General features: G+C 37.1%; 1 protein-coding gene across 6 annotated transcripts in view; it reads right to left on the bottom strand.

Annotated features, from left to right (window-relative positions):
* Positions 1-26,662, bottom strand: part of RBM27 (RNA binding motif protein 27) — a 42,816-nt gene extending 16,154 nt beyond the window's left edge. The window contains exons 1-15 of one of the 6 annotated variants that reach the window (XM_070739359.1): positions 26,370-26,659; positions 21,849-21,967; positions 19,303-19,430; positions 19,135-19,206; positions 17,086-17,127; positions 12,172-12,263; positions 11,482-11,693; positions 10,391-10,651; positions 9,125-9,355; positions 7,114-7,248; positions 6,757-6,906; positions 3,636-3,783; positions 2,691-2,841; positions 1,404-1,697; positions 1,147-1,287 (exon numbers count right to left, since the gene is read on the bottom strand). In XM_070739359.1, the coding sequence (XP_070595460.1) occupies positions 1,147-1,287; positions 1,404-1,697; positions 2,691-2,841; positions 3,636-3,783; positions 6,757-6,906; positions 7,114-7,248; positions 9,125-9,355; positions 10,391-10,651; positions 11,482-11,693; positions 12,172-12,263; positions 17,086-17,127; positions 19,135-19,206; positions 19,303-19,430; positions 21,849-21,967; positions 26,370-26,428 (2,235 nt within the window). In that variant the 5' untranslated portion in view covers positions 26,429-26,659. Of the gene's footprint in view, positions 1-1,146; positions 1,288-1,403; positions 1,698-2,690; positions 2,842-3,635; positions 3,784-6,756; positions 6,907-7,113; positions 7,249-9,124; positions 9,356-10,390; positions 10,652-11,481; positions 11,694-12,171; positions 12,264-17,085; positions 17,128-19,134; positions 19,207-19,302; positions 19,431-21,848; positions 21,968-24,066; positions 24,316-26,369 lie in introns of all 6 variants that reach the window. The other 5 variants (XM_070739364.1, XM_070739360.1, XM_070739362.1 and 2 more) reach the window with 5 other exon arrangements.
* Between the last annotated feature and the right edge of the window lie 325 nt (positions 26,663-26,987).

Below are 26,987 nucleotides of genomic sequence, written 5' to 3'. Positions count from 1 at the left end.
AGGCAAAGGGAAGATCGCTTAGCTAGCAAAGTACAGAAAATCACTTCACTCATTAGCACGTTAGAGCTATGAGCAGGATATTGATATACAGCAAGGCCCCGGGCCATTGAGCTGCAGGTTTAGCATGAATATCCCAAAGATGCTTTTTCAAGGGCTTTCTGTTTTTTCTTTGAAGATGTTTCACTTCTCATCCAGGAAGCTTCTCCAGAAGCTTCCAGAGCCGAAGAAGCTTCTTGGATGAGAAGTGAAATAAGATTTTAAGTTCATCTTAATGCTGTCACCCGCTTGTGTCTTCAAACCATAGGTAGGGCTTAATGCCCTGGCTTGCATTTTTGCTAGTTGACAGATGGGGGTTTTGCTTTCCTTTGTGTCCAACTGTTCATATTAGTCCCAATATGGATTGGCTATGACTTTTGTGAGTTTCCTTTGCTGTTGTCCTTGTGGTGTTCATTGGCCTTCTGCACATCCCAGTTCTTTTGCACACTTTCTGATGCATCTGCTTGTTGGTTCAATGACAATTTAAGTCTTATAGAGCCAAGGGATATTCTTGCAAAAAAATGGTTAACAGGTTTGAGGAGAGCAGCAGCATGCTGTGATTGGAGGAAATGTGTCTTTCTGGAAGTATACATTATTCTCTGCTATTTAAAAGAAGATACAAAAGCAGAGGGCCTCTTCAGGTCAAGCATTTGTTTTAAAAACCTTCTTCATTTTGTTAAGATGTCTAGAACAATAAAACAGTATTTAAAAAAATAAGTCTAATAATTTGAACATGCTATAGACATTTATAGCTACTGACTTACATCCTTGCCTCCAGTTTCAGAAGTCTGATTAGCACAAGAAAATAAAATTCTGCATCTATCTCCCAGCAATTTGCCTTCTTGCTCAGTTTTAGCTCGTGACCTGCCTGCAGCCTCCTGAATCAGCTGTGTGTTGGGAGGCTGATCAGTGGCTTGTGCAAATCAGGCTCTGCACTGTTTGCTACAAGGAGGTAAATTGCTGGGAGGAAGAGGCCAAAGGGTGGGACTACTTGGGTGTATAAGACCCACCCAAGTATTCCACTCTCTTTTTTGGGGGTAAAAATGTGTGTCTCATACTCAGAAAAATACAATACGTTTGTAGTATATTTTCCATATCCACTTCTCTTACCTGAACATCCTCTGTAGTAACATTGGACTGGTTAAGTAATACATGTTGAGAATCTGGCTGATTTCCACTAGTTGTTCCAAGTCGATGTTTAACTGGAACCTTGTTAAAGACATAGGCACCTGGAGTTAAAGGTTTAGCCACCTGCATGAATGCACATTAAACAGAAAAATGTTACTATACATTCACCTTTTTGAACCATCATCATAGATCAGAATTTGGGAAGATCAAAGAACTGAATTTAGAGAAGAACACTACACCTTTGGTATACTGCTGTGCACTGTTACAGGTGGAGGCTGTGCCAAAACCTGTGGCTGCACATGCAGTTGATGAAGAGGTGGCATTGGCAGCAGCTGCTGCTGCAGCAGCTGTGGTGGCTGCGGCTGTGACGGTTGCTGCTGTTGCAAGGGCTGCTGCTCGTTACTTTCCCGATGCCACAATACTCGTATAAACCGATTGTTCAACACTGCCTCTGTGCTGGAAATAGCTTTTCTTGCTTCATCGTTGGTTAAATACTGGATTAGAGCAGCTTCAGGATCATTCTTAAAGGCAACCTAAGGAACACAAATACAACATTTTTATCTTCAAAATCTAATCACATTGCAACTAAATATCTAAACCATAATTTCTAGTTGTAAGAGTTGTAAGAGAGACATTTTCATCAACATTAAGTATAAGAATTCTTAATTGATGCCATTTGTATATAATGCCATAAGGTGGCACATTAACAATGTGCTAAAAACAAGCACTCAAGTGAGTGAAGAACTGAGTTTTAACAACAAACCATCATGTTGGCAGTTGCAATAATAAAGCATCATTGCTTTAGTGTTTCCCCCCTAAACACTGAAAAAAGTAATTTTTCATATTTAACTTGGAAATAAATTTCATTGTGCCACCATCAAACATGTTACAGAAAAAATGTACTCTACTATTCTTAACATAAGATTGCGCTTTTCACTATATAATACAGAATGAGAAGTATAACTACAGTGTCACTGATCAAAGTCTGTCCTCTGCTGTTTGAGAAATGGATGAATACCACTTCCTAAGGCATTTTGTTTCCTTAGCTCAGTGATGGCGAACCTTTTTTTCCTCAGGGGCCGAAAGAGTGTGGGTGCGCACTATTGCGCATGAGTGAGTGCCCACACCCATAATTCTATGTCTGAGGAGGGTGAAAGCAGCTACTTCCGCTCCTCTGGAGGCTGGAAAACGACCTGTTTCCCAACTTCTAGTGAGCCCAGTAGGCTCATATTTCACCCTCTCCAGGCTCCAAAGGTTTCCCTGGAGCTGGCGAGGGCAAAAACGCCCTCCCCCACCCCCGGAAGCCAAAAACGCCCTCCCAGAGCCTCTATGTGAGCCAAAAATCAGTATGCTGGCACACACATGCACACTGGAGCTAAGCTAGGGCACCATCACTGCCTTAGCCAAATCTGTAATGCTGCAAAATTTTTCCAGATACTTTGGCCAGAGTAATCTCTGTGCAATTTTAAATCCATCGGCTCTTGTTGTATATAAATATACACAAAGAAATGTAATTTTAATTTTACCTGAATGTTGACAATTGTTCCAAATTTGCTGAAATGTTCATTCAACTGAGTGATATTGTTCAGTTCTGGTGGTATTTTACGAACTTCCAATTTAGTGTTCGTATACTGGCTCTTCTTCAGGAACCCTGGCTTACTCTGATTATTAGTTTGTCTGAGGGAAAATAAAGAAAATAAGGTTTCACATGTTCTTTTAAAAATTAATTTATGCAAAACAGCAATCTTTTCTTTTTAAAGCCTCTTAATATAAGAATTAAAATAACGCCAAGAGTATTCAGGGAGCTATTTTGATAGTCTGGTGGTAAAACTGTAGGCAGAGGATTTGCCATATTCAGAGTCTATATTTAGCAGAATATAGCTTAACCACCTACAGGCTTTCCACCTCTGCTTGGCACTCACTGAAAACAACACATTATTTAAAAATGTTTTTATTTATTAAATGATTTATAGAGTTTCCAGTCACTTAGCAGTTTGTTATGCTATGTTTAAAACATAAAATAAGAGTCAATGTAGTGCAATGGTGAAGGTGCTGGCTTGGAAACCAGGAGACTGTGAATTCTAGTTCTGCCTTAGACATGAAAGCTGACTGGCTGGCCCGAAGAGCCCTCACAGAGTAGTGATTTGACACTCAAATCTTCAAGATATCCCCCAAGGATTTTTGAACTATCTAATGGCAATGGTCCATCAGCTATCCTCTTCAGGTGTTCTAGTTCAATAACCAATTGGCAACCAAGGCAGTTATGCCAATAGAGTTCTACACATGCAGTCTTTGCTCAGTAACCATGCTGCTAGAAATTCCTGATCATCTCCATAGATCCAATATTAATATTAATTTAATTAAGCTAAAATATTCACAACAATTCCTGATTTTCAAGTCCGATAGTTCTTTCATGTAATATTTCTGATTTGTATTAAATTATGTAATTAATTAGCAACACATGCCCTTACTTTCCAATCCACGGTTTCTTTAAAGATGGCCCTTCTATAGCGTTCAAAATTCTCTTTCTGCTGTCTGGTTCAAGCACTACTCTGGATACATTACTGCTGTTACTTGCAATTCCAATTGGAGGTTCGGTCTGTATGATAATATTAGCAGCTGGAAGAAAAGATCAATATACTTGAAGCACATCATTGCTGCCATACATTTCTTCTGTAGGAATTACACAAGTAATGCTAATACAATATTGAATAAAATATAGTATACTCCACAACAGAAAATAAAAAAGGGGAAAAGTGGAAATCTTTTGGCTGGAGATACCATTTTCTCTCTCTAAAGTATAATTTGAATGAAAATCCAAAAATGGAAAATTGCTAACAATTCCAATTATAAGAGACACTGCATATAAGTAGCAATAATAAATTGAACAGAATACCTCTGAAAATTCAATTCAATTCAATTTATTAGATTTGTATGCTACCCTTCTCTGAAGACTTGGGGCGGCTAAAAATAAAAATTGCTTGCTTATTTAAATTACTAAAACAAAGTTTGATAAATTGGTCAATTTCTTTTCTTTCTTTTTTCTTTTTAGTTTATTTTACTGATCTTACCAGCAATCTTTTTCCTGATCAGCTCATGCATTTGGTAAAAAGTATACATAAATGTTTATGACACGTGATGTAGCTTGTATGTGTTTTTCTGTGACATGTTGTTTTTCTTTCATTTTATTGTTTGCTGCTTTTAGAGAGGAGAGCTATTTCAGAGTCTGGGAATCAGGTGGTCTTTAAATATCAGTGAGTCAGTCAGTTCCTATTTTTCCTTCATTTGTCTTTGGGTGCTTTTCAATAATTTATTTCACACCCTTGTTTTTGCTGAAATTACTCCACCAAATTTTAGAGCAAGCACATTCTAATTTATATGTTTAGGACCTACAAATTGAACAAATCTATATAAATATATGAATTGAACAAATATGTGTGATATTGTTGCAGAATGCATAAGCAGCATTAAAGATAAGATTAGAGAGAAGCTTAGAGAGAAACAACACTCTGTACTGTGTGTATGTTTGGTTTTATAATAAGGGTTTTTAGTTGTTTTATTATTGGATTGTCACATGAGGGGCGGCATACAAATCCAATAAATAATAATAATAATAATTATTATTATTATTATACTTATTCATTCCATTCACTAGTACCAAATTATTTCTGAAAAAAGTACAAAAATTATGTTTTCTTAGAATGTTTGACATAAAGCAGGAAACCAGACCCACAAATTTCGATAAAATGTTTCAGTGCAAGGAACAGGTAAAGTAAAAACAAAACAAAACAAAACAAGGGAACTGATAGGAACCTCTAGTCCTCATTTATCATATTTCTGAAGTATAAGACTCACCTTTCTACCTCCCAAAAGAGGGTGAAAATGTGGGTGCATCCTATACACTGAATGTAGCTCCACCCAGTCACCCCCACCCTTTAGTCTCTGCCTCCCAGCAATTTACCTCCTTGCAGCAAGCAGCCCAGAGCCTGATTAGCACAAGTCACTGATTATATGCCTCCCGACCCTCTGCTGATTGATTGAAGTTGCCCATCTGCTAAAATGAAAGTGAAACTAAAGCTGCACATAGGCTAATTGCTGGCAGGGAGAGGCAAAACAGAATTTTATTTTCTTGTATTAATCAGACTGTGCTGGCTGTTTGTTGTTTGCTGCAAGGAGGTAAGTCAATAACTATAAATGCCTATAGAATGTTCAATTATTAGTCTTATTTTTTAAAGACTGATTTATTATTTTTCTAGACAATTTAACAAACAGAAGCTTTTTAAAATAAATGCTTAATCTGAAGAGGCCCAATGCTATTGTATCTTCTTTTAAATAGTAGAGAATAACTATACTTCCAGAAGACCACATTGATTTTAACAGATCTGTAAAAGTATAATCTGAAATGTAACAGTGTCCTGTTTTAGTATTAAGATAAGGCAGCTGAGTTAAACCCTGGCTTAGTCATGTTTGGAGTAGATACATTTAAATAATTGGGAGGAGTTAGTGTGACTACTTTAAGAAAATATACTGCCATAATGTACATTTCACAAATTCTTTGCTATTTCTAAGGGTCAAACACACACACAGAAATACACAGTAAACTTGGTAACACAGTAAACCACCACTTGGAGTACTGTGTACAGTTCTGGACACCGCACCTCAAGAAGGATATAATGGAACTGGAAAAGGTGCAAAAAAGGGCAACAAGAATGATAAAGGAAATGGAGCACCTCCCTTATGATACCAGGTTACAATGCCTTGGTCTCTTCAGCCTTGAAAGACGGCGTTTGTGGGGTGACTTGATCGAAGTGTATAAAATCATGCATGGGATAGAAAGGTGAATAGAGAAAAATTATTTTCTCTATCACACAATACTAGGACAAGGGGGCACTCCCTAAAGCTCATAAGTAAGAAAGTGAGGACAAATCAAGGGAAATATTTCTTCACCCAGAGGGTCGTTGGTTTATGGAATTCACTTCCAAAAGAGGTCGTGATAGCTGTCAGCCTTGATAGCTTTAAGGCAGGATTAGACAGATTCATGGATGCCAAGCATATAGATGGTTATTGAAATGGATGTCCAAGTGCTGCCTCTATGTTGGTTGAGGCAGGCAGGATTCCCTTGAGTACCACTTATTGGGAGTCAATGGAAAGGGAGGGTCTTGCTTTCTCTTTCTGCTCAAGATCCCCATGAACAATTGGTAGACCACTGTGTGACACAGAATGCTGGACTCGATAGGCTTTGGCCTGATTGAGCATGGCTCTTCTTATGTTCTTATATCATCTGTGCTGGTAGGCAAATTGCTGGGAGACAGAGGCAGATTTATTTTTTTCTTGTTTTCCTCCCCCAAAACTAAGGTGCATCTTATACTCCGAAAAATATGGTATTTAGTTTTTTTACACAGACTGAATATTTTAATCCTTCCTTTCCAGACATTTCATAGTCTGGATTGAGCTACCATTTATAAACTGAATTGCTAATGACATCTTCTCCTATGTATTAGTTGTTTATGAGTAATTCTCCTCCTGTTACTTTCTCAGCCTCTCTACAATTGTCACAATATTCCAAACCCTCAATGTTTTCATATATCACACCTCTTGGATTTGTGTCCATTTCACCAGATGTTAGGCCAATAAGATTTGGACGCTGCATTGGAGTCCTTGAAAAGAACTGTCGATACTGAGATCTACCAGTACTAGTAATACTAGGAGCTTCTGGATTATAGCCATCTGGTTCATATGTATCTATTAAGAGAGAGACGGAGAGGGAGGGAGGGAGGGAGGGAGGGAGGGAGAGATAGAAGAAATGTCCTTTTTATTTTAAAATGAAGAATTTTAATTTATAAAATTACATCACACCTTTCATATGATGTCGTTCTCAAATCAATTAACAATTATAAGGTGAGGTTTTTTCTGTTAAAATGTGAAAGTACATCAATAATATTTGCTTACGTTCTGATACTGAATACAGTAGGCTTTGGGGTAGTGGAGGAGGTAGCCTTGCTCCCATTGGTGTAAGGCTGGGCACTGTAGTTGTTCTTGGCTGGTCACGGCTATTAATTAAACTGGATTGAGATGAAGGAGGTCCTGGAATAAAACAGAAATGGCAGTCAGGTCACTTACATTATTTTTATACATGATGCCCCGTCATGAATGTAGTAGGCATTTGTAGTAGGAGTATAGGAATTAACTCATTTCCTCCATAAAATTAATCAAATGTTGGATCAAACCAGCTACTATATTTTTCGGAGTATAAGATGTACTTCTTCCCCCCCAAGAGGTGAAATTTTTGGTGCATCTTATACACAGAATGTAGCCCCACCTATGCACCCCCACCCTTTGGCTTCTGCCTCCCAATAATTTGCCTCCTTAAAGCAAACAGCACACACACAGCCTGATTAGCACAAGTGAGTGATTGTTGGCCTCTCGACCATCAGCTGTTTAAGGCTGCACGCAGGAATAGGCTATGGCGATCCCTGCTGCCTGAAACTATTAGCTGCTTGTGCTAATCAGGCTGGGTAAAACTGAAATTGAAACTGAAACTGGCTGTTTGCTGCAGGGAGGCAAATTGCTGAGAGGTAGAGGAAGATTTTTATTATCTTGTACTAGTGAAGCTGCGCTGAAACTGAACCTGGCTGTTTGTTGTAAAGAGGTAAATCAATAACTATAAATGCCTATAGAATGTTCAAATTATTAGACTTATTTTTTAAAGACTGCTTTATTATTCTAGACAAATTAACAAAACGAAGAAACTTTTTAAGACAAATGCTTGATTTGAAGAGGCGCAGTGCTTTTGTATCTTCTTTTAAATAGCAGAGAATGTATACTTCCAGAAAGCCACATAAATTTTAACAGCATCTGTACAAGTATAGTCTGAAATGTAACAGTGTCCTGCTTTAGTATTATGATAATGCAGCTGATCCTGACATAGTCATGTTTGGAATAGATCTATTTAAATAATTGGGAGGAGTTAGTGTAACTACATTTAAGAAAACTTTATGACATCTATATACTGCCATAATGTACATTTCTCCAATCCATTGTTATTTTTATGGGTCAGGCACACATGGACAGAAATACACAGCATACAGTGTATATTATCTCTGCTGTTTGCCATTTGCTGCAAGGAGATAAATTGCTGGGAGGTAGAGACAGATTTTTCTTCTTCTTGTTTTCCTCCCCAAAAGCTAGGAGTGTCTTACACTCTGAAAAATACGGTACCTAACAACTCAAAGAAAATCAGTACAGGGAATCCTCAAATTATAACAGTTCATCTAGTGAGCGTTCAAAATTACAATGGCACTGAAAAAAGTGACTTATGACCATTTTTCACACTTATGACTGTGGCAGCATCCCCACGGTCACATGATCAAAGTTCAGATGCTTGGCAAATGATTCGTATTTATGACAGTTGTAGTGTCCTGAGGTCATGTGATCAGCTTTTGTGACCTTCTGACAAGCAAAGCCAATGGGGAATCTGGATTCATTTAACAATCACATTACTAATTTAATAAATGCAATGATTCATTTAACAACAGTGGCAAAAAAAGTCATAAATTGGGGCAAAACCACTTAACAATTGTTTTTTTACAACCAATACTCATAACAATTGCAACATTCCCATATTCACGTGATCAATGTTCAGGTACTTGGTAAATGACATAGGTTACAAGTGTTGCAGCATCCTGTGCGCATGTGATTGTTATTTGCGACCTTCCACCCAGCTTCCAACAAGCAAAGTCTAACGGGGAAGCCAGATTTAACAACCGTGTGATTCACATAACTGCATGATTCACTTTACAATATGGCCAAAAAAAAAAAAAAAAAAAGTTATAAAATTGGCCAGGACTCACTTAAAAACCACTTTGCTTAACCATGGAATTCTTCCCATTTGGTATTGTTACTATTACACATAATCAACTATTTTACAACAATAACAACAACAACAACAACAAAATCTTACTTGGTATAGGGATTCTAACGAGTGGTGGCGGCCGAGGATGTAAATGTGGGCCTGGCATTCTCATGTTGTGGCTTGGACCTTGGTTTGGGGGCATTAGTATTCCAGGTGGAGGAAGCCCCGGAGGTGGAGGTGGGAAAGGAATCATGCTTGGCAGAGATACTTCATCTACAACAAGTGGGTCATTTCCATGATCGAACTGACAAAGATCACCAAGTACGCAAAATCCTCGTTCTATTAAGAAAAGGGGGGAAGGAAGCCACAGAGTCTTTATCTTTTATACTGATAATAATGCTTATGTTCCTTTTCATTTTACTGTGTAGCACCATTCATTATACAAAATAAAAGAATAAAAAAAGAGGTTTTGTTGGTTTTGTTATACTAATGATACTAATGGGCAATGACATTGCATGGTCTATTTCACATGAAAATAAGCATAGGTCTTCAATTACATTGCTAAAACTGCAATCTTTTTGAATATTTTTTTCTATAAAGGAACCCATCAAACAATAATCTGAAAAAAGATTATTAGCCTACTCTTATGTCTTTCACCATAATATTTAGATTAAGACATTAACACGTTATTTGACATGAATATCAAAATATAGAGCATATTTAAGGGTGCAGACTGGAAATATTATGCAAAGAGAACTGGCAACTTGGCACCCTTTTTATTTCTCCCTATTTGTCAATCCAAGTCAATCTCAGAAAAATGACAAACAGGACACATTCTCCCATTTTATACTCTTCTTTTGAGTGGCTATCTTGTTTAGGCCCACAGGGAGACATGCGACAGCAAAATAAATTTTAAAAAAATAGCAACGTGGATTTAGGCCCGTTGAAGGCGTCTTAAATTCTCAACATTGGAGCAGGCATTTCTTACTCAAGTACAAAAATTATCATCAAAGTAGAATGAAATTAATCAGAGATATGTACATATGCTCTATATCAGCGGTACCTAATTTTGTGGTTTGGTAGCCCGGCAGAAGTGGGGAGAGGAACCAGGCCATGTGAGTGGTGGGCTAACTGACACGTGCATGCGTGCGCAGTTCAACTTGCACAAATTGAGCTGTGCAAATGCACCGGCCAGCTGCTCTCAAAAATTGAATTGCACGCATGCAGATGCACACTGGCTCACTGAGCCTGTTTCCAATTGGCCACAGCCTGGGGGTTAGGGACCCCTGATCTATATGATGCTAGTTTCATTTATATCATGTTTTGAAAATGCCACAAGAAAACAAAAGCAGAACAAGTAGAAGCCTCAATTACCATCATAATCTCGACATCGCCTTTTTGGTGGAACACTCCTGCCAAATGAATTAGGTGCGGAATGATTGCCATAGTAATTTGACCAGCTTTCTGTTGTATTTTCAGGATGGTGAGCTGGTGCTATTACAGTCACAGCACTAGGAATACACTGGGCTCCGGTGGAATACTGTTCAGCTGAGTTTATGGACGACAAAGACACAGGGTTGTATGAACTGTCCATGTCACCTCTTTCACACTTGAATTTGGCTCGCTCTCTGTGATCTGTTTGAAAATACATAATAACTTTGAGCAAATTTACACTCTCTTCCAGTTTAGTTCTTTTGAGACATCATGACTGCATAAAAATTAATATTACACTATAATAATTTATTATTGTTGAAGTAAAATCTTCAAATACTGTTAAAATCACACTTTTGATAGTAGGAAAAGTATATAGAGTTGACATTTTTTTTCAGAAAAGAAAACTACAAAAATGATTTCAATTATTAGATATTTTTTTTCGGAAATACTATTTTATCATATAATATAAATGCAATTTATAGAAGTAGGGATTATTTAGAAGTAAGTAACATGCATCCACTTCTTTCAGCACAGGCATAATTCAGAACAGATACATTTAGCAGTAGTCAAAGAATAAGAGAAGGTGCCAATCTATTAGAATATACCTTAGAACAAATTTAATAATTCTTGGCATTAAGGCACTTTATGAAGCAGTACATTAAACTGCTGTTGGAAAATGCCCAGCCAGGCAGGGAGGAGGACTCAACTGGGAATTAGCCTTGAATCACGGCACAGTTGCAAGAAATTGAGGATTGTCCCCTTCTCCCATCTCCCTGGAACCTTACCAATTCCCAAGAGAATGAAAGCAGTCTCGGGGGATTCCTGTAATATAGGTAGAATTGCAATACAGTACTCTTACTGTGTTGATCTATTGCCTAGGTCTGACACCATCTATTTTTTAAAATCAATTCTAATTATTATCAAAATTTGGTGACACATACATACACACACACACACACACCACCCCTCACACAGCATGTTTTGAAATCTGTTTTCACATGACGTCTTACTTGAATATAATAGCAACTAACCAATATTTCGACCAGCATCCCTGTCTTTGTTTGCATCTTGGTCTTTACTTTTGCCTCTACTGCGGCTCCGACTTCGGCTTAATCCTCTGCTTTTACTACGACTCTTACTTCTTCCTCTTCGCCAGTCATATTTGTCTCTGTATAAGTCATTCCTATCGTAGTATCTATCATAGTCTCTCCATTTGCCATCATCTCTTTTTCTTTCTCTGGTTCTATTTAAAAGTCAAAAGCAAAAAAAAAAAAAAAGAGGATTTTTCAAACAATTTAAAATGTCCATAGCATTAAAATATAACAATAAGATGTAGCAATACACTTTAAAAAAAAAAAACACCAAAAATAATGTATGCAACTCTAAGCTTTGAGAAAAATCATGAACAAAAAGAGATTAGCAAATACAGAAAATCAATTTTCACTACTAGTTAGAATGACTAGGGGTTCAGTATACCTGGTAGATGCATTGTTCTAAATGCAAATGCCTTCTGAAAGTTTCTTGTATTGGTAAAGTTTGTAATACTCAATCAGATGTTATCAGCATAGATGAGAAAAATATTATTGCTTTACACCAACCATTTGAATCAGTGACCAGAGCAGATCAAATACAGCAAATGAATCATATTTAACTCAAAGTGTACAGCAAGACCATCTGGGCATAAAGATGATACATACTTTCAATTATGAATAAACACAAACCTTTGCTCATTAGAATCTGAACGATTTTTCTGTGGGCTCGTGTATTTCTTCTTTTTGTTCTCTCGGTCTTCTTCAAAAGATTCCTGAAATGTCTAACAACAAATATGAAAAATGTTATCAAATAAAATCCAATGATATGGAAGACACAATAATAATAATGCAGACTGACAAAAGCAACAGATGCTAGCATTAAAAATAAATAAAGTTATTTATATACTGATTTCATTCATTGAAATCATTATAAGCACATAAATGTTTTTTTGCAGCATTCCTTGTATTAAATCAAATGGGTTACTGGAGGATATATAGAATATTCTGCATATGAACTATTATGTGCACAAAACAGCTTGTGATCCATTTAAACCCAAATCTGGAACATGCATGTTTAGTGTGGGTACAGACAAAAAAACCCCCCCGTACCCCACATTCTGCACACAGCGTTTGTGAGGTAGGAGACAATAGCAAAAATCAAACCAATAGCATGGAGCAGCAAGGGAAAATTGGGGGGGGGGGGGGCAGGAATAGGTATCCAAGTCAACCTGAAATCTAGGTGTGATGAAAGCAGCAGCAACAATAGGAGCAACAGCGAGAAGGAATGTGCTAGGACACTTGGAAAAGGGATGGGTACTTTCATTTTTTACTTATTTTGAATCTGGCCCTTAAGACAATACTACTTCATTGTGACAAACACATCAGATCCACTTAACAGTATTAAACAAAAAAACTACAGAAGCCTGGGTAACAAATAGTTTGTCCCTTCTAGCCTTTTTGGCTGTGATGGTTTTCTTGTCTACTTTCAACAACTATGGGCTCTTCTGAGCAAATTAAAATGAACACAGTTCACTCTTATGTAGTAGAAGAGCTGTCGATTTTAATACTGGTAGTTCTCAATTTATGACTGCAATTGAGCCTCATATTTTGATTGTTCAGTGAGTTTTGCCCCATTAAATGACCTTTCTTGCCAAAGTCATTAAGTGAATCACTAATATTGGTAAGTCAGTTACATAGTTGTTAAGTGAATCTAGTTGAATTTTTAAAAAATAAATTTTAAAATGTCCCATCTATTTGATTTGTAAATTTATATTTCAAGATTTTCAAGACTGATGCACTAGCAGCAGCCTATTCCCATAAAAACATTAGGCATAATGTAGCATTTTGGTTTTGAAATTCCTGACCAGAAATGGAGTAAATTAGGGCTTGCCCTTCTTTTCATAGTGAACTTTAGTGTCATGAATCCTTAGTTCTTTCTCTTTGCCTTTGCAGTTTTCAAACTTGAAGCAGTAACGCAAGAAAGAAATGCCGGGAAGGCATTGTGAGTCAGGATTCCATTGGACCTGTTCCAGGTAATTGCAGTCTTGCCAATTCCATATTTCAGGCAAGACAAATTCCAGACACTGTTGCAGGATGAATAAGGCAAGGATGGGGCCCATTTCTTTTCCTCTGTGCTTGCTTGCTCATTCAAGGATGGGGATGGGATGGGGGATGGAAAAATGAAGCATTTGACGAACATTTAAAAATAAGTAAAGTAGAAATGCAAAATGTCTGAGCAAATTCTCAGTCATCCAGGTCATGGTTGTCTCAAAGGTGCTCTTTCAAGACAAAAAAGTCCAGTTGCCTTTTGAAATAGCATTTTGTAACAGAAATGCAAAAGTGAAAGAAAAGTGTTTAATGCAGTACCTCAAGGTTTGGGCTAGGTACCAGGAAACAGTGAGTCCTAGTTCTACCTTAGGCACCTAGCCATTTTTTTTCATTCACTGGCAAAGACAATAGCAAATCATTTTTGAAAAATGATGCCAAAAACCAGCATGGGCTTGTTGCTGCATTCTCCAGACTGTATGTATTAATGTATAAAATAAACAGCAAAAACACCTTGATAGCCATTAAGCGTAGTGGTGGATCTATTACAGTTGTAGCTTGTGTGACAGTCAGAGGCATAGGAAATATTGCACAAATAGGAGGAGGAAGAGATTCAACCAAATATCAATGTATCACAGAATATCCCACAGTCAATGAAAAAATGTAGCTGAAACAAAGGCTGAAAATCCCATACTTTAAAAGAAAAGTTGGAAGTGCATTCTTTACAATTCTTTATTTTCTTGTACCTTTGTTTTTGCCCTTTTCTTTCATTTTTTCTCTTTTTTATTCTAAATATTAAGTTCTTGTTAGCTTTTTAAATTCTGTATTAAAATGTATAATGAAATTTATAAAAAATAAATGAAGACAATGTACTGACAGGAACGGAAAAAGATTTTAGAAAGTCTTGCCCAAACTTTCAAAAGTAAAATTTGTGTAGAGATCTCAAAGATGCTCTGCATGCTAGGAGATCCATTAATATTTCTAAGCTGGAACTTTGTAAAGACTAGCAGGAAGTCAGACTAGGGGGGAAAACACCTTCTAGTTGGCTAAAGGAAATGTTCGGAAGTTGTTATTTATGCCAAAATAAGTATTAAAAATGTTGATTAAAAGGGTTTTGACACCTTTGCACCTTGTCACATTCACTATTTTATTATATTGAACCTTTTGCAAGCAGATAGTAAGGAGAAATTTTCTGACAGAAAAATTAATCAGTGGCACAACTTGCCTCCAGTGTAGGTGCTCCAACACTGGAAGTTTTTAAGAAGAGACTAGACAACAATTTGACTGAAATGGTATAAAGTTTTCTGCCTGAGCAGGGGGTTGAACTAGATCTGTGATGGCAAACCTATGGCAAGCAGAACTATATCGGAGGGCACACAAGGCGTTGCCCTATGTCAGCTCCACCATGCATGAGTGCGCTGGCCAGCTGATTTTCAGCCTTGGGGAAGGCTGTTTCACCCTCCAGATACTTCAGGGAAACTTTCCTGAAGCCCCGGAGTGCAAAAACCAGCCCAATGCGCAAACCAGAAGTTTGGAAAACATACTTACAGTTTGCCTATTGTGCTGTTTTTTGCACTCCAGAGGGTTTAGGAAAGCTCCTTGAAGCCCCAGAGTGTGAAAAACAGCACACTGGGAAAATCGGAAGAGTGTTTTCCGAACTTCTGGTTTATCCGTTGAGCTGGTTTTTGCACTCTGGGACTTCAGAAAGCTTCCCTGTACCCTCCAGAGTGCAAAAAACAGCACAACAGTTAACTAGAAGTGCATTTTCCCAAACCTCCGGTTTGCCCATTATTTCACTGTCCCAGGCTTCGATGAGGCCTGTTTGCATGTGCTGGGATGGGGGGATTGTGCGCATGCACAGCGCGAGGTGTGTGTATGTGCACATGTGTGTGGGGGGAGGAAAGGGGTGTTGGCGCATACACACATGCTAGCATCCCCTCACCCCCACCATTTTGGCATGCAAACCAAAAAAGGTTCACCATCACTGGACTAGAAGAACTCCAAGGTCCCTTCTAACTCTGTTGTTGTTGTTATTATTATTATTAATTAGATTTGTATGCCGCCCCTCTCCGCAGACTTGGGGCGGGTCACAGCAGTGATAAAACAATATACAATAATAAATCTAATATTAAAAGTCAAAAATAATTTAGCATTAAAAGCCTAAAAACCCCATTATTTAAAAAGTGTACACACAAACATACCATACATAACATAGGGAGAGGGGCGGCATACATAACATAGGGAGAGGGGCGGCATACATAACATAGGGAGAGGGGCGGCATACATAACATACGGAGAGGGACGGCATACAAATCCAATAAATTATTATTATTATAAAACTACATAGGCAAGGGGAGATGTCTCAGTTCCCCCATGCCTGACGGTAGAGGTGGGTTTTAAGAAGTTTACGAAAGGTTATGGTTATTATTAAGTATGTACTGAAATTTGCAGAATGTCATATTTAATTTTGCACTACGAAGATAGTGTATCAAGACTGGTTCATTTAGGGATTTATCAAGGCATACCATTTGACTAAACTTTTGCATACATCTCAATGTTTTATTTTTGAACCAAAAGAGAAGCTTAGAGCTTTGTAAAATACCCTTTCCAATGCTTTTCAGCACTTTGTTATCAGGCTCATTTAGGTAATGTTGATATCCAAAGTGACAACTTCAACAGATACTTGTACTTTATTCAGTCTTTCAGTACTGTATTCTTTTCAAATGTTTTTAGCACAAGTCAAAGTGTGGTGAAGTAAGTAAATATTTATGATAGTCCCATATGCTTTTGTACCACTGCTTCTGTTCACAGTGTAGCAAACTTTTGAAAATTTTAACCCCTACCGTAGTTTTTAAATTAGCAATTATTAACTGTGAAAACATGGACAGTAATTTATTTATAAGATCTCTTCTAAAATTCTGTCATAAAATAGTGTGCTTCAGAGTTTCAATGGAAATTGATTTTGGAGCGTAAATCTTTGTAAGTAGAACTGCACTTTCTGAACTATAAGAGATGGTCCACACGAAATATGGAGCAGACAAAGATTTTATCTACTATATAATATTATCTAAATATTTTTGTAGAAAAAATAAGCAAAACATTTGATTATGTGCCATTAAATTGGTGACAACTTTTAGCAACTACATAGATATTCTCCATGACAATTTGTTTCTAAATTATCCCTAGGTCAGAATTTTTCTTAAATTCCAGTGAAGTTGTCCTGATGAATAATTTGATAGCAAAGAGCAGAATTTAGGAGACAGCAAAATCACTGTGTGTATTAGGAGGACTATGTGATACAAAGATATCATCTCTCACTTGACCTTATCTAAATATAGCAGAGATCTCAAATGTAATACAGTCTGAGTTAATAAAACATTAATCTTAACACAACACATGTTATTTCCCAATTACATTTACTCCTAAATAAAATATGCAGTTATGAAAGTACAATATTTAAAATGGCAGCCTCTGACCTTGTAATTAAATAAACAAAATACAAGCTATGAAGCAATATAAGCAGGACAAAAATAAAGTTTTGCATTATTCCATACAAACCTCTGAAATGGGTATAACCTTCTTTAACACAGTATTTAGCATCTATAATAAAATATGAAATACTGTATGAAAAATACAAATATAAAAGCACATTTAATGCAGTACTGAAAACTACTTGATATCACATTAGGTTTTGTCCTTATGAATGAATACATTTTCCCCAAAGATATAATGATCTTTTAGCTACAATTCTTGAATGGAGCCATCCAGATTTTATCTTTAACTTTAGACAACAGAGGACTACATGAACTGCAAAATCTATTGAATTTGTTGCATGAAAAAAGCACACATGGCTCTGAGGTTGAGTAGATTGTTTTAGATAGGGTCTTGATTCAGCCAAATCATGGCCATGTGCTTGGTTTTATTCAAGAAAAAAATCTAAATATGTGAGATGGGTGATATCTCATGTTTCACTTTCCTTCCCTATGCTGTGTGCCAGCCTGTCTGCTTTACATTCCCTATTGTCAAATTTAACTTCAAGCATGGCATACCTAACTGGTCTACACAATTACATGTTTTTTTTACTTTCATAGTCTCTTCCTTCATCATAGCTGTTCTCTTATTCAACTGGCCCATGGCTCTCAAAGGTTCTCCTTGAGTAGTCAATGTCTTCCCCATCTTTCTATCCAGTTTTCCTAGTGCTGGAAGCATCAGTACTACTGATTTTTTTTTGTTTTCACATTGGAATATATGTATTTAAACTGCATCTATGCTCAGACAAAGCACACGTGTCGTGATTCAATATGGATCAGCCAATATAGACTAGTCTGTTTCATGCATAGGACAATCCTTGCAAGAAACCTTGTATGTATTCCTGATAAATATCTGGACTGAAATGAAAGCAAATGGTTTAACATCTTCAGAGAACTGAAACATTCAATTATAAATAAGATACTAAGTGCTTCAACACAACACCACAGTGGCTCCTTATAGAATTCCTCAACCTTGGAAATTCCCGTTTTGAGAATTTGAGACTTCGCTTCCTGAATTTTCCCCAAAAGGAAAATAATAATCAACATGGCCACAACCTTTCTTATGAGTTAAATCCTGACCAGTTGACTTAGCCTATAACAGTGACGCCGAACCTATGGCACAGATGGCACACAGAGACATATCTGCTGGTATGCGAGCCATTGCCCTAGCTCAGCTCTAAAGTGCATGTGTGTGCCAGCCAGCTGATTTTTGGCTTGCACAGAGGCTCTGGGAGGGCATTTCTGGCTTCCAGAGAGCCTCCAGGGGAATGGGGAAGGGCATTTTTACCCTTCTCCAGCTCTAGGGAAGCCTTTGGAGCCTGGAGAGGGCCATCACTGGCCTATGAAATAGTATATAAATCTAAGTGCTATATCTATTAGGAAGCATAGTGGATGCCTAGCTAGAATATGTATCACAATTCTAGCATCCCATATTATAAAAAAACCCAAGTCATCCCAATTCAGATTGCTGTCCCATAACATAATTGTGCAGAAGGCTACCTATCCATGTTCTAACATCAGAAAGGGCAATATAGTGTGGAATTAAGCAGCTTCCAGGAGAAATTTCTGAAACTTGTTTCACATGCATTTCTTTTCAGCATTATATTACTTTCATTCACCTAGAATTATATTTATAAGTAATAATAATATTAGCATTAAAAGTAACAAAATCCCTGTTTATTGTAAATTACATATCTTAAAACTTGGTATATATGAATGGAAGCATAGGTCTTCCAATTATAGTGTAACATTCTAATAATTAAGATATAGGTAAGGGATAGCATACTAGGGATTATGCATCTAGGCCCATCATTTCTGTAGCCTGATTCCCAACGGCTCAAGGCCTGAAGGTGGATCATGGCCCAGGGGTTTAGGACTCCTGATGTATAGGAAATCAGATTTCTTTCAAAATAAAGGGAAAACCATATGCTGTGTTTCCCTGAAAATAAGACTGAGTCTTATATACATTTTTGTTCCAAAAGACACATCAGGACTTATTTCCGGTTAGGTCTTATTTTCAGGGAAATAGGGCTAGCAAGTAAAACTAGAATAAGGCAATACTGTTATATTTACTTACCTGGGGTTGAATCCTATTACATGTCATTAGGTCTTCTTTCTTCATAATGTGCTTTAGCTTATGCACAACCACCTTAGAGTATGTTCAATGAATATTTTTAGGGTCAATTCTGAATGGATTTACACAGAATTTCTCTAAGTATTAAACAAATTATATTGAAAAACTTACCATTGCCTCCTCTTTGATTTCTTCTTTTCCTTGATTAGCCTTGAGATCTGGTTTTACTGGTTCATTAGGAACTAAATAATCCTTAGTATATAGGCTTTCAAATAGTTTGTCAACAAAACCTGATGTTTCTGTGGGAGACAAGCAAGAAAATTAATCACATTTCTAATGAACCTAGCTTTCTAGTTTTGCATTAAAGTTGCCTTTCCCCCCCTCCATATCAATTCGACCTGAGTAAATGAACGCGCCTTAAACTTGGTTTTCCAGTAACAAAAGCATCACTACTGTACCACAGTTTCAAACATAAATTGTGATCCGATTGAGACCTGACATTTTAATTTTAAACATTAAATACTGCATGCTGGCACTGCCCTTGATTATGCCTAAAATAGTTGTTCAGGATTCAGAGTCATATTTTTAAAACTATATTAATATAGTTAATGGGAGATTGTTCTGTTTGCTGAAAACGATGGTATAAATTTTGTTTTGAAAGCAGTATAATTTCTTCAAGGCACTAATTTTATAGACTATTGAGGAAAAAAAATAATGGCTCCCATAGTGAAATTTTAGGGGGTTTCCCCCCATTGATTTGAACTGTGGCATTTGGGATGCTGACAAATATTTCCTTACATTTGGGCAAATTTGGGGGGGGGGGGAGAATCAAATGCCACCAATTTTACTTTAAGTAAAAGCATAATGTCACATTATATAGTTTCATTATAAATTCCCAAATTATGCTGGATGATTACCTTTTCTGGAGGAAATAACAATTCTTAACAATCATACTGGCCTTCCTGTATAGCATGGGTAAGGTAGGTTGTTTTCAGTTTGGACCAAAGTTGGGAAGTGGAGATGCAGTGGCTTGCTTCTTTCTACCTTGCTCATCCATGTTAGAGCTGCAGATAGGAAGTAGATGCACACTGACATATTATGTCCTGATAGGTTCTCCAAACTTAGACAACTAGGTCTACTGCATGCTGGAGTAAGATGAGCCTTGGCCTGATGAGGAACTATTCTTATAAGAAGCAAAGGGATTGCTGCATCTGAACATAGCAAAATTACAGGACTTTGTTTAATGTTTTAATCCACCAAAATGACATTTAAATTTTTTTTGGTCATTGCCATCTTTTGTGTTATTCAACTTTTTTTGGGGTGGGGGGGTGGGGTTGGGTTCATAGTAAGTAATAACTCTGATTAGCCTTTTTAGACCAGCAAAGCCTGAGTACATGCTACCACTCAATGGGCAAATGTCCCTATGTTTAGCACCAACATTTTGTAGTGAATCAGACATTTATATTTATTATCTGTCATTAGGTGGCGTTGACTGTTAGCAATCACAAATATTTTATCCATGATAATGTTTTTAATTTTGTTCAGGTCTTCCAAACAAAGGCCCATCACACTGTGACTGAATCCATCCATCTTGTTGTTGTTTGCTCTCTTCTTCTCTTTCTCAGCTTTATAGCTTCCCCAGAGAGCTACGCTTTGCCCAACATATCCCCAAATAGGATCATTTGTTATTGGTATTTCTGCCTTGAATGAGAACTCTGTTAATCTGTTCGATGTTCCATTTCTTTGTTTTTGAAAAACAAAGTTTGAAAGTGTTAATATGACACTTTCCTTTACTTGCTTCTTTACATATAATAGTTGATCTTAAAAATCAGAATAAATCTACTATCTTGATTTCTCCATTATCAACCCTAAGGCTGGTTGTTGCGTCTGTTGTCATTGTTTTGGTCTTTATAATTAATTTTAGTCCCATTTTTCACTATCCTCCTTAACTATTATTACTAGAGCTTGCAGATCCTTTGCATTTTTAGATATCAGAGAAGCATCATCAGCATAACACAGGTTACTTGATGTTTCTTCCTCCAATTTCACAGGATAGTAATCTTCCAATCCTACTCCCTTAAGCATATCCATTATTTAACTGAATAAATAAGAACAGAATATACAGCTTTGTCTCACTCATAGGATCAGTCTGTAGCTTCCTGATCTATAGATAGATTTCCCATGAAGACAGGATGTTCTGGGGCAGAAATTTATATATCTGCCCTTAATATGTTTTAATCTGCCCAACAAATGAAGGTCTTTGAGTAAATTATATACACAGTAATCCCTCATTATTCATGCGGGATGCGTTCCAAGACTACCCGTGAAAAATGAATTTCCGTGAAGTAGAAGAAATATATATTTTTATGTATTGAACGAGTATTTGGACTTTTAAAACCCACCCTCTGCATTAAACAGTTATTCTATAATGTTTCTCAGCTGGAACTACATCTGATATTTTACCAGTTTTTTTAATAGAGTACAGTAGTACTATAGAAGAATTTTATGAATTTTTAATGGATTTAAAATTTTCAATGGATTTAATGGATTTAAGTACCCTTAGAAAACCTGTGAAGTTGCAAATCCGCAAAAGATAAACCACGAAGTAGTGAGGGATTACTGTACTTTAAAATTATATTTTTAAAAGAAAAGCAACAATGTAGTAATATGCATATGTATATTCATAATACAGAATTAATAAATATACATAACTGTACCTTTTTGCAGAAATACATCTAGCTGATCTGCACAGAAAGCCTTTAGTTCTTTTTCTGGCTTGTCTTTTTTGACCAGTGCAACAACATAGTTAGCCAAGGCTGATGGATCAGCGTCACATCTGAGGAAAAATACTTTTATTAGCATATAACTTTTAGTGTCAGAAGTCTTAACACAAGATGATATGTTGTAATAAACTTCTCTGAAGATGCAGTATCTTATTCACATAGAGAAGTTTGGTACAACTTCTGGATGGGTCACTAGTATATTATATATAATAAAATTATTATATATAATAAAAACATTAACGTACAAATATAGAAGAGCAAAATGTTTCACATAGGAAGTAATGCGCCGTATTAATGATAAATTCAATGTTATTAATATTAATATAAAAAGTAAGAACATTTAATTCAGATTAGAACATAAGATTCATCTTATTTACACTTCTTCAAACTATAGAATTCTGTAGTGTTACCAGATCACAGCAAAAGTCACATGGTTTCTGTACATATAAATGCCTTTTAAAATGTTAAATGAACCTCTGTACTTTTTCCATATTATAGGTTCCATACGATATTTCCTCCATTACTACAGCCGTACCATTTTAATGCATATTATTTTACTGTTATTTCTTCGGGGTTCCTGTTTCAGAAGACACTATTTTGCCGGGGAGAATGCTTTTACGTTTTTGCCTGCCTGATCCTTGGTTAGCCTCATTAGTTTTCTCTCAGATGGTCTCTACCTTTTTTTCAAAGGTGCATTTTCTTTCCTCAAATTTTTGTTCAGTTTCTTTTCCTGCTTCTGCTCCTCCCCACTTCAGTCAGTCATCTGGGGACTTCCTGTCATTTTCTTTCCTCTCCCTTACATAATTTTCTGCTTGTCATGTCAGATTGTTCGGTGCAAAGTTGTCACCCCACCTAAACTAATAGCTTTTCTTTCTGAGTGCAGTACTACAAGTTGGTTTCAAGAGTAATTGGACATTAACTGAACTATTATGGTAATGAATCCATGCATCACCATTAATTTTCAATATTATTATATGATATCCAGAACTCAGGAGGAAACATATATGAACTGTTTATAAACAATAAAATGACCTGAATCATTTGCCCAAACTGAATATCTCTCTTAGTTATTCCTTACAAAAATATCATTCTTAAAATGTCCTAATAATCATGTCCTGAAATTATTTTAAAGTAAACTATAAACACAACTTTATTTATATAGAAATCTTTAGGTTATAATAAAAATATGCTGCCAAGAATAACCTATTTTGGGAATATATTTTGTATTATAACCCAAATATAGGTTGGGACTCAGGAGCATATTCAACAATCCAGTGATGTTTAAGTTACTAAATGATCTGATTTTTAAAATACTAACATATAAGTTATAATTGACATTGAAAGTGTTAATCATGCATTGGCTACAACTAAGCAAATAAAATCAATTGATCCATAAATCTGACTGTGAAAATCTTCAACTAGATGTTTATTGTTGAATAATAAAATAAAGGACAGACTTTGGTTGCTTGGTAATGTATGTTAAATGCACAATTGAATAGACATTTTAGGCAATCTTAACTAAAGTGCATCTTTCAATGAATCCCTAAATAGAAAATAAATGATAGTTGAAAAGTTTGAACACTCTTTTTGTTTAGTATTCCGTAAATACTTCCATTGACAGAAATAGCAACTTCCAAATATTTCCTATAATCAACTAACTCTATTCTTGCTTTTAAATATTTTTCACCAACTTGCATAGAAAGAGTTAGGCAATATTCTTAGGGTTCCTTGCATGTTTGAGATCTCCCCAAATTTTTAATATGGAAGTTTGTGGACTGTTCAGGCTATTCTAGAGCATTATTTTTGTATGTTCCAAATAATTGTCTTGTTGATAGAGCCAACCCGTTTTGGCTTTAGTTTCTTCACTGACTGTGGGACATCAGCTTCTATGATATTTTGATATTAAGTTGAATTCATTCCTCCTTTTACTTGTATAAATATTTTCTTTGTCACAGACTGCCACATAATCCAAAACATAATAGAGCCATCTTGTGTCAATGGCAGCTAAGGTATTCTTTTCTTCAAATGCTTTACTCTTTTTCTCCAAATGTATGTTGGATGTAAGGTTGTGACCAAATTGTTAATTTTATTTCATCAGTCCAAACCCCTTTGATCCAAAATGTTTTAGACCTGTTCAAGGTTTTTTGCGTACCTTAGATGATGACTTTTGTGATGAGGTTGGAGAAAAAGTTTCTATTTGGTAACTATCCCTTGCAGTACATTCTTGTATAATGAATGTTGTACTGTGGACAACTTCTCCAGTGTTAGCTAAACTTTTCAGCAGGTAATTTGCAGCACTCTGTGAATTGTGTTTTGTAGATATGTCCAGTTCCAGGCAGTTTTGGCAGAGATTTGTCTTGGTCTTCATGCTAATGTCTCACAGCCAGTGAAGAAAATGAAGCTGAAAAGAAGTTGGATAGTTCAGCAGGACAACAATCTGAAAGATACTTCCAAATCAATCATGAAGCTCTTACAGGAGAGAGAAATAAAGGATTTGAAATAGTCTGTACAGTTCCCAGAGTTGAAATTTACCAAAAATCTGTGGAGAGAAAGTTCTAGCATGCCATTCATGCTAACAGTCCCAAGGATTTCTAACCTTAGAAAGGTCTCTGCGATGAAGTTAGGAAAAAGTCCAAAAGCAGTAACAGAAAAAGTTCTGGGTGGTCAGAGGCAATATTTATTTGGAAGTTAGTATTTCTGCTGAAATAAATATTTCAAAAAGCTGACTAAGTCTAGACTTCTCTACTTTCCACATAGATTTTTTTATCCATAAACTGCTTACAAACAGCAAAAAGTTCAGACTTTCCTACTTTGTTCATAATTTTTTTTTATCCATAAACAGCCTTACAAACAGCAAATATGCCCTGAGATTTACAGCAAGGTACTGTGCTTAACTGTTCACCATATGCAGGTTGCATTATCTTCACTTAAGGATTCACTGAAATGTAAATAACTATGGGTAACTAAATTTGTGCATTTGGCTGTAGAAAACAAATACTAAATTATGAACACTAAAATAGCCTTTCAAATGTGCTTAGAAATTTGGACATACATTCATAACCCTATGATTTTATATGGTATAAAATTCAAATGGAGACCACAGGTTAGAAATGCCAATTGCTTATGCAACAGAATAATTCAATGTTATTCTACCTCATTTTATTTTTATCTTAGGAATCCAAATCAGCATTCCAGTTTAAGAATTTAATTCACGAGACATCAGAACTACTTAAAATAGGCTGTAAAGTTTGGAATAACATAGTTAAGTATTCAAGGCCAAAAAGAAAAGTTAATAATTACAAAAAATTAGGAATGGAGATAGTTTAAGTATATTGTCTGGAACTTTGACTCATCATTTTAAATGTGATGCAGCAGCTGATGCAGTAACATGTACACTTCAATTTTTTAAGTGTCAGTTTGAAAAATTAAGTAGTTTGTAGTATAAGCAACAATTTGTACTTATAAATATATATGCAATTATAGTATAACACAGCTATGCAATAAAATATTTTCCTCTGTCAAAACAACTGACACAATAATCAGAAGATACAAAGTTGTATTCCAAAAGCTTCTCATGAATGTCTTGAAAGATATAATAACTGCTGTTTTGGTCAACCACTAGACAAAGGAAAACAATTTTTTTCTGGATTCAAAACTTAAAAGGGTCAGAATCTCCCAAAGTTATGTAAACAAGGTGCTTGGGTAAAAAAAAATGCAGAAAACCTCTTGGTATTATGTTAGTTTACCAATACCATCGAACGTGGCAAATATGTATGTATGTATGTATTAGCCGGTTTCTCTTTCTTCTAAAAGTTTTCCACCCTCTTTTATTTTTTTAGTACTCAACTCAACCCCAAATTTAGAGAACGGGCCAGAGGGAATGATGGGCAATTTCTTCTCCGAGTTGTTAATAGTATATGATCCACTGCCCTAAATAAACGTTTTTGGTTTGTTTTTTTAACTTCCCCGCAGCGCTTCTACCAAGAGCCTCTCTCTCTCTCTCTGTCAAACCCTCATTCTCCGCAATACTCTCAAACCACGATCGGGACGTTTTGGGAACCAAGTAGGCGAGTAAAACCCCCGCGGAAACTCAGGCGCTTCATCACCCCCTTCATCCTCACGTGTTTCTATCTATCCTTCTCCCAATCTCCTGATTCCCAGCTTATTCTGTAGCTGTTACTATAATGCCTTGCTCGGAATCTAGGCGGAGGGAAGGACCCTCCACGCCACCGGTAGGACCCCGCGCCCTCTGCTCTCTCCTTGGAGTCTTTCGGCTTGTGTTAGCCCCAGCTCCACGCATCCCTTGCGGGCCCCTTTCCAAGCCAGACCATCCTTCTTCCTCGGGTCAAGCCCCATAATCTCCGCCTTAAGGTTCCCAAAGTCCCCTCACCCTACGCTTCCCCCCTACCCCGCCCGCCCCCTCCCGGCGCCTCTTCCGCACCAGCCCGCACTCACATCGGTTCCAATAACTTGGCCAGCCAGGACTTGAGCGCGTCCACGTTCTCTATGATCATGGCGAAGGCGGTGGCGGTGCTGCAGTTACACTTCGGGCAACATCCCTCCTTCGTGCCTCCCCCCGCCTTGATTCCGGTTCTTTCTTCCCTCTCCCGCCAACGAGTCCCTCGCCAGCAGCAACAGCAGCAGCAGCACTCTGATCCTCGCCCCTCCCCCCTTTCGCCGAGCCTGGGCCTAAGTCAAGACCAGGAACTAGCTAAAGCGAGAGGGCGCAACGTAACCTGCTGAGTATCGGAGAAGGGGCGGGCACCCGGTTTCGCAGCGGAGCCAATCGGACGACGGAGCCGCGAGGGAAGGCAGCCAATCGCGCGACAGCGCCCCCTCGAGCGGAGGGAACCAATCCGAAAGCTGCTGGGAGCACAGTAGCAAGGGAGTGTGTGTGTGAGTGGTGGGGGGAACACCGGCGGGAGGCCTCAGCAGGTTAGGTCGAGCCAACACGTATTGAAATCTTTGTAAAGAGAGCTGCTAATTCCGGGGAGCTGCCGCTGAAGCGCGATGGGTTGGAATGCGCGAAACCACGCCGCGTAAAAAGTGTGTTTCCGAGCTTTTGCCGGATTT

Source organism: Erythrolamprus reginae, chromosome 2, assembly GCF_031021105.1.
Source record: "Erythrolamprus reginae isolate rEryReg1 chromosome 2, rEryReg1.hap1, whole genome shotgun sequence".
Classification (NCBI taxonomy): Eukaryota; Metazoa; Chordata; class Lepidosauria; order Squamata; family Dipsadidae; genus Erythrolamprus; species Erythrolamprus reginae.
This window is presented reverse-complemented; position numbering and strand designations above follow the sequence as displayed.